Genomic DNA, 7969 nt, shown 5'->3' with positions numbered 1-7969 from the left:
TAGGGAGGCATATTTAGTGTATATTGCTGGTACTGTTATGGTGATTCAGTACAGCAAACCCAGCCGTATGAATACCCCAGGAGAGTTAAGTATACCTTAGTTTAACCAGACCACTGAGCTGATTAACAGCTATCCTAGGGCTGGCCCGAAGGATTAGATTTATTTTACGTGGCTAAGAACCAATTGGTTACCTAACAACGGGACATACAGCTTATTGTGGAATCCGAACCACATTATAGCGAGAAATGAATTTCTATCACCAAAAATAAATTCCTCTTATTCTTCATTGGCCGGTCGGAGATTCGAACGCGGGGCCAGCAGAGTGCTAGCTGGGAACGGAACCCACCCACCCACCCACCCAAAGAGGAACTACCCCAGGAGAGTGGTTCTCAATCTTTTTACAGTGATGGCACCTTAACTAATGTAATCATTACCGTGGCAACCCTTCTTCACCATCCCACCATATCGCATGAATTAACTTCTTATTTAATGAATAAAATTATTCTCCATACTCCAACCAAAATCAGCACACCGTACATGAAGATACATATTGCACAAAGAGGGTATCAGAAGAATTAGTTAAACTTAAGCGTTATGAATGCAGACTAAAATTAAAAAAAAACATGATAATCACCTTTAAGCATATATATATATATATATATATATATATATATATATATATATATATATATATATATATATATATATATATATATATATATATATATATATATATATATATATATATATATATATATATAGTATATACACACTGGTAATAATTATCTGAAGACTTCTATAAACTTTTTTTATATATATATATGTTTTTTTTTTACATATGTTCATTGAAATAATCTGGCCAAGACAAAATTCATGACAATCTTGCGGCGCCCCTAGGCACTGTCCATAGCACCCGAGGGTGCCACGGGACCCAGCTTGAGAATCACTGGCCCAGAATAACAATCATCCACTTAATTTAGCCCAGTGGACAACATGAAGCCCACCGGATAAGAAAAACGAAAAAAAAAAAAATACCACTCAGGACGCCGATCAGTGAAAGTGAACTAGTCAATGGACTTCAAACGCTCAGAGAAGAAACCGCTAAACTATGGAGACCAAATTTCGTTTCCTTCGTCTCTAAGTCCTTTCCTTAATGACTTTCCCTCGTTCATTTGGACTTATGAACAGGTATTTTGATCCTCTTAAGTGCCTAGTTGAGGAGGAGAGCAATCTGTTATTGTGGCTGTTTGTCCTGTTCACCAGATGCTGCAAACCTTTGGCTGTTAAGCTTTTATCGATCTAATGTTATCACTTGCTCAGGCGGTAATGAGTCTGCCAAATGGTCTTTTTATTCTCTCTCTCCCTTTACATACATTATATATATATATATATATATATATATATATATATATATATATATATATATATATATATATATATATATATATATATATATATATATATATATAATATATATATATATATATATATATATATATATATATATATATATATATACATATATACTCGTAAAATCGTGCGCTGATGACCAAGAAATAATAATAATAATAATAATAATAATAATAATAATAATAATAATAATAATAATAATAATAATAATAAGAGGTTATAATAAAGTTATGTAATTCAAAATATTCGTACTCAGTTATTACCTCTCTCTCTGGCAACCATGTGACACCCGACAGAAAACCACATCCCACATTTGAAATACGGAGTTCTTATGCTTATATGCTAAATTCGATTTTAGTTTGTTTTCATATGTCACAGTCTCCTGACCCACTTGAATTAAAAAATCTTACACTACTGTACAGATAGGATATTCATATTACCGGATTAGGGTAAATGCGATACAGATAATACAAATAAAAGTATTTATTGTTTTTTACAATATCAGCGTTAAAAAACTACCTTATGTACGTTATCATTAGTCTTTGAACTTAAAATAGGCCTATGACATTCGTTGGTGGAGTAATTGTCTTTAAAATTTTATTAAAGGAATGTCATCTAGAAGTATAAAAAGAAACTAAGTCTACTCGGTTATACAGAAAATCTCAAAGTAGAAGTTTGACGCCATTATATCAATATTACATCAATGGTCGCTTAATTAAACAATGTAGTGTTTACCTTTTCGGAAATCACACTGACTCGTCATAGTGTTGGGTTATATTATGTTGGAATAAAAAAAATCAATACTGTCATTAAAAAGTTGTCCCTGAAATATCTGTTCGTTATTGTACAAAAAGTGTAAAATAACTATGACAGATTTAACTTAAAACCTCGGATGTGTTGTCCTCTGTTATAACGGAAACTCCCACAACTTACTACATTAAAATCATGACAAATCTAAAACCATCCGAACGCAATGAAGTCATTAATCAGTGAATAATACTCATACACCGTAATGAAATGATGAACCGTGATGAAACATGATGAATCATGTTTTCTTTGTACTTTAACTTGATAAATTAAGACACTAAAAGCGAAGCAAAATGTTGACAAAGCGCTACCATCAGTTGTCATCGCTGTCTTCATAACAGCTGAGATTATAAGCGTAATCATTATAGTCATTTTTCTCATCGTAATCTAACCCCTCTTCGCTCTCAGGGTCGTCATCCAACAACTCCTCCTCATCTTCGTCGTCCCCTTCGTCAGTTTTGGGGCTCTCTTTCTCTTCTTCGGGAGCTCCCTCGCTCTCAGATTCATCTTCCTTAGCATCCCCGCCGCTACAGTGCTCTCCGGACTCCTTAGCCTCTTCCGGAGGGGATTCGCAAGTGGCCTCGGAATGCCTGAGGTCACTGTCTCCCGAATGCATCGACATCCTGGACAACCTGTCCTGATTGCGGAACCTCAGCTGGCTTCCGAAAATCCTCATCAGTATTTTCTTCTTTTTAAAGTCGAGGAGGCAACGGTCGTTCCTCCTGTGCTCCATCCGGTTTTTCGCTTCGGCCTCTTCGTCGGTGTCTCCAGGCCGTTCGAACCTCCCACTGACGCGATAGGTTTGCCCGCCGCTTCGGTTACTACTCGTGCTCGAGCTCACCTCCGACAGTTGGCCGCTGTCTGCAGAGTGCTTGCTGGATTGAGAATCCACGCTAGGCCTACACGCCTTTATTTGACGGCGGGCAATCATAAGCCTCCGTTCGGGGTGATTACTGGGGTTGCCGTCCGGCTTGTAGGGCACCACCCTTGTTTTAATGTACTTGACCACCTCTGGTGCGGCGGACGGAGTAGGTCGCAAACGTTTCCGGGCAGGGGGGCCATCGTCAGAGGTGGTGGACGAAGAAGAGAAGGCCGGGTCTTTGCAGTGGTTTTCAGAGCCTTCTGCTCCTTCTCCCTCCTCTCCTCCTCTTCTACGTCAGACTCAGATTCGTGACTGTTGCCCAAAGTTGCACCACCTTCAGCGAGCCCCCATCATCATCATCATCATCATCATCATCATCATCTTCTTGGGCGTCTTCGCTAGAAACGAGCGTCGTTGAAGTGTCAAAGGAAATGTTCTGGTTGCAATCAGTGTTGTCAGTTTCCATATCTTCTTTGGAGCTCATCTCGTAACTGTCCTTGTTTTCAACCTCCATATCCGAGTCGTCCATCCTGCTTTATATTTCTCTAAGACTTTATATATGACATTTCCGCATTAGAAAACGGTATTACCAAAATACGTCCTACCCAAGGCAGCTCAGCGAAGCAGATTTCGACAGGGTCAAGCCCTAGACCCATGGGGGCGTAAAAGAAACAAACTAAGAACTAGGCATTGTTTTTAGGATTTAAGACAGATAAATAACTACAGAGTTTTGCTTGGCGAACTGCCTAACCATCGTTTACAAGAGAAGATGGTCAAAACAAGCGCTCAAATACTGATTACCCTCCCAATGGCAGTTTTCCATCTTGAGTCCTGGTTTTCTCACATTATGGATTACGAAATGGGTCACTTTTCCCCACTACCTATTTCAAAAAGATCTCTCTCTCTCTCTCTCTCTCTCTTATATAGTTCCCCTTAGGTGTAACTTATTCCCAAGGCACAGAGAACTGGATATTAAACAATATATAAATAAATAAATAAATAAAAAAAAATATATATATATATATATATATATATATATATATATATATATATATATTAATACACAGTACAGTATATTTTACTGATCATTTTCATTTTTAACGTATGACGTGTGTATTTTTACCAATTTTAGTTCAAAACATGTTAAGGTTTTCTCCATAATTACGATCGTGCTCACTTTTTAAATAATAATTTTTTTTTTTTTTGGTTATTCAAAGTTAAGTGGTTTGATGATATCAAACTAACAGGAATAAATATATTGAATAAATGTATCCCTTCCAGAGGGGGAAAGTGGGTATGGAATAAACATATATATATATATATATATATATATATATATATATATATATATATATATATATATATATATATATTTATCACATCATGATTCATATAAATATAAATAAACGTATATAATTCACTGTATATATTTTCATATATACAGTAAATATATATATATATATATATATAAAGGACGTTTGTAGCTTTCTGATTATATATATATATATATATATATATATATATATATATATATATACTGTAAATATAAATATATATATGTATATATATATAAATATATATATATATATATATATATATATATATATATATATATATACTATATATATATATATATGTATATATATATATAATATATATATATATATATATATATATATATATATATATATATATATATATATAACGTGTGTGTGTGTGTGTTTGTATTCGACACCCACTTTCCCCCTCTGGAACTGAATTGAATTGAATATAGATTTTGGGCCAAAAGCCAAGAACTGGGACCTATGAGGTCATTCAGCGCTGAAATGGAAACTGACAGTAAAATTTTGAAAGGTGTAACAAGAGGAAAACCTCGCAGATGCACCAAGAGTCAAATGTTAGGAAAGGGTGGAAAGCAAGATAGAAGAAAGTGAAGGTGAAAGGAGGTACAGTAAAAGGAACGAAAGGGGTTGCAGTTGGGGGCCGAAGGCACGCTGCAAAGAACCTTAAGTAGTCTTAGTAGTGCTCATGCACTAACGGCACTAACTCCCTACGGGATTTCCCCCTCTGGAAGGGATATATTTATTCGATATCTTTATTCCTGTTGGTTGGATATCACCAAACCATTTAACTCTGAATAACCAAAAAATAAGATCTTGTCAAGATTAGCGAACCCACTCACAGCAGGGTTCGCTATTCTTTACGAGAAGATTGTTGGGTTCGTTATTCTTGACATGGGAATAATCGGGTTCGCTATTCTAGACATGAACACTTCGGTACCAGACATTTCATCCCCAGGGTCTAGTACTAAACAAGGCGAAATACATTTGACGTCCCCAGGGACTAGTACTAAACACGGCGAAACAATGTAGATGAAACACTGTTTCGCCGTGTTTAGTACTAGCCCCCATGTGGAACTGGAGTTCGGACCGGAAAGGGTTGGCCATTCTTAACATGGGGATCATTGGGTTCGCTGCTCTTGACATGGAGATGCTCGGTTCGCTAATCTTGACATGATCCAAAAAATATATTATTTAAAACGTGAGCATGACTGTAATTACGGAGAAAACCTCAACATGTTTTGATCTAAAATCAGTAAAAATACACACGTCATACGCTTAAGAATGAAAATGATCAGTAAAAATTGAGATAAACTTGAAAATTTATGTATAAGGTTAACACCACTGAAAATGGTTGTGTACGAATGGCGATTCCAATTTTCTGTGATTATATTTATGGTGGACTCTTCTGCTTTCTTAAAACTCGAAGACAAGATGAATAGGTGTTTATCATCATGCACATCAACCATTTCTATAGATTTCCTGACACTTCCAGCCATTCCATTTCCTTGTCAAATGAAATGACATGTTTAGACAATGTTACCACACACAAAGAGGAAATTTGTATCTATTTTTGAAATAAAAGTTAAAATATTTTCAAAACAGTTTTGCTGGCATTTGAAGAAACCATTGAAAAATTCATCGAAAGTCACCCTTTCGTTCTTCTGTTTTATTTGTGTGCTGTCTTTAACGTGAAAACACATTAACATATTTGTTTATCCTTTAACATCATTGCCTTCCTTAAACTTAAGGCCATTCCGAATGGAAGTAAGTAAAAGACTATAAAGTGGTTGCGGCTAGGGGCTGAAAGGTCATCGCAAACACCCTTTAGTAATGCCTACAGTGTACTACTTGAGGTGCAGTGATGGCACTGTTCCCCTAAAAGGGTCCAGAGATCATTCACCTTCTGGTTATCAATATCTTTTCTGGATGGGGTTGGTAGCCTCATGCCTTCTCTGCTTTGGCTGTAATTCACTAAAGTTGATTAACAACCATGTAACAATTCACTATTTAGGCTGACAGAACTGAAGGAGGCTTTATAAGGAATGGACCCAAAGACTATCACTCCTATATGGGATTGATCTCCTGTCCTTCATTGGTGAAGCAAGGCAATATTGTTGGATTAACCACTGGGCAGTGGAACCATTACGATTATTAGTCATTTTTCCATTAGGGATTACAGTAAACAGCTCAAGTAATTCACTCCACCGCTTTATGTCTCAATTCTATCCTCACCTGCGTAATTTTGCACGATTTTCTGGTCGTCTTCTAATCAAGCTCTTCTTATTTCATCGCATGTCCAAACTATCTCGCTCCTCAAGATGACGTTCTATTTTCAAACTTCTGGAAACATCTCTACAAAACTTCTTAATTCCTGCTGTGAATCTTAGCACACTGTAGTCAGACATTTCGAGAATCTTGCGTATTTATATATTTTTTTTTTTTTATCCAAGGACATGATTCTGCTGCACTAGTGTTTGATTTACTGATGGGATCAATTATTGACAAGTACTCAAGCAATATCTTTCCATTTCATGAAGTCTGTTGCTACAATTGTTACAGCTCTTTCAATACCTGCTCCAGTCGAGTGTACCTACTAGATGGTAAGAAATGTTCTACCTCTCCTAAGGCTTCTCCTTCCACTACAACAAGGTGCTTCTCCCTCTCTTTTGTTCTTATAAATTGTGTGTATCATAAGCCTCTCAATCCAGGCTTACTGTATTCTTCAGTTCTTACACATCACAGAGTTCACCCATAATAATTTCCCACTGCATCCAAATGGTCACTTTGAATGCAAGTAACTTTGCCATCATTTGAATATTTCCCAGATAGTTGAATATAGCAATTATCTTGGCCAACCTTTCAGCTTTTTCCACTGCCAAGATGACCGGCGGAGGAACGTGACATTTGACGCAACCTATATTTACCTGGACCAAGTGTTATGGTACTGTAATGTCCATGTCAAAATGTCATTGCGGTAGTCTGTTTACATGACGCCGATCTAATTGCTTGCCTGGGTAGTCAGGCAAATAACTCCTCTAGATTCACAAATGTGGTGTAGTCTCTTCTTTTCCACAAGGTAATTTTGCTGTTATTTTTCATTTTCTAAAGACTGCCTCTGTGAAGCCAGACTGGCAATTGTCGATTCAACCCATTTTTCTTGACTTCTTCCAGTACTTTCACAGTATCCTCAAGCAATCGTATTCGCTTCTAACTCCCACACAGTGAGTGCATCCCAATTTCTTTTACATACCATTCTAGTCAGCTCATCAAGAACTGTCTACCCAGGTGATATTAGCTAATCAATCATTATTCTTGAAGGTCCTAGGCCTCTTACATTTACATTTCCATCCACATGGATGAGGAAGACTGCTTGTTATGATGATGCACAACTAAACTCACTCTCCCTCTCCATTGACCTGACATTTGCTAAGTGCCATAAAATCAAGCACCGTCAGGGACTGGGATCTACAGTCCACCATAGGCCTTGCTCTGACTGTATCATTATTATTATTATTATTCAGATGAACCCCACTCATATGGAATAAAC

At 36.6% G+C, this 7969-nt stretch overlaps 1 protein-coding gene across 1 annotated transcript; it reads right to left on the bottom strand.

The window, feature by feature from the left end:
• Positions 1 to 2530: 2530 nt before the first annotated feature.
• LOC136827038 (uncharacterized) lies at positions 2531 to 3148 on the bottom strand. Its single transcript, XM_067084786.1, has one exon. It carries the CDS (start codon positions 3146 to 3148, stop codon positions 2531 to 2533), a length of 618 nt encoding a protein of 205 aa, XP_066940887.1.
• Positions 3149 to 7969: the final 4821 nt, after the last annotated feature.

This window comes from Macrobrachium rosenbergii, chromosome 41 (genome assembly GCF_040412425.1).
Source record: "Macrobrachium rosenbergii isolate ZJJX-2024 chromosome 41, ASM4041242v1, whole genome shotgun sequence".
Classification (NCBI taxonomy): Eukaryota; Metazoa; Arthropoda; class Malacostraca; order Decapoda; family Palaemonidae; genus Macrobrachium; species Macrobrachium rosenbergii.
The sequence above is the reverse complement of the archived record's forward strand: the minus strand, read 5'-3'. Positions and strand labels throughout refer to the sequence as shown.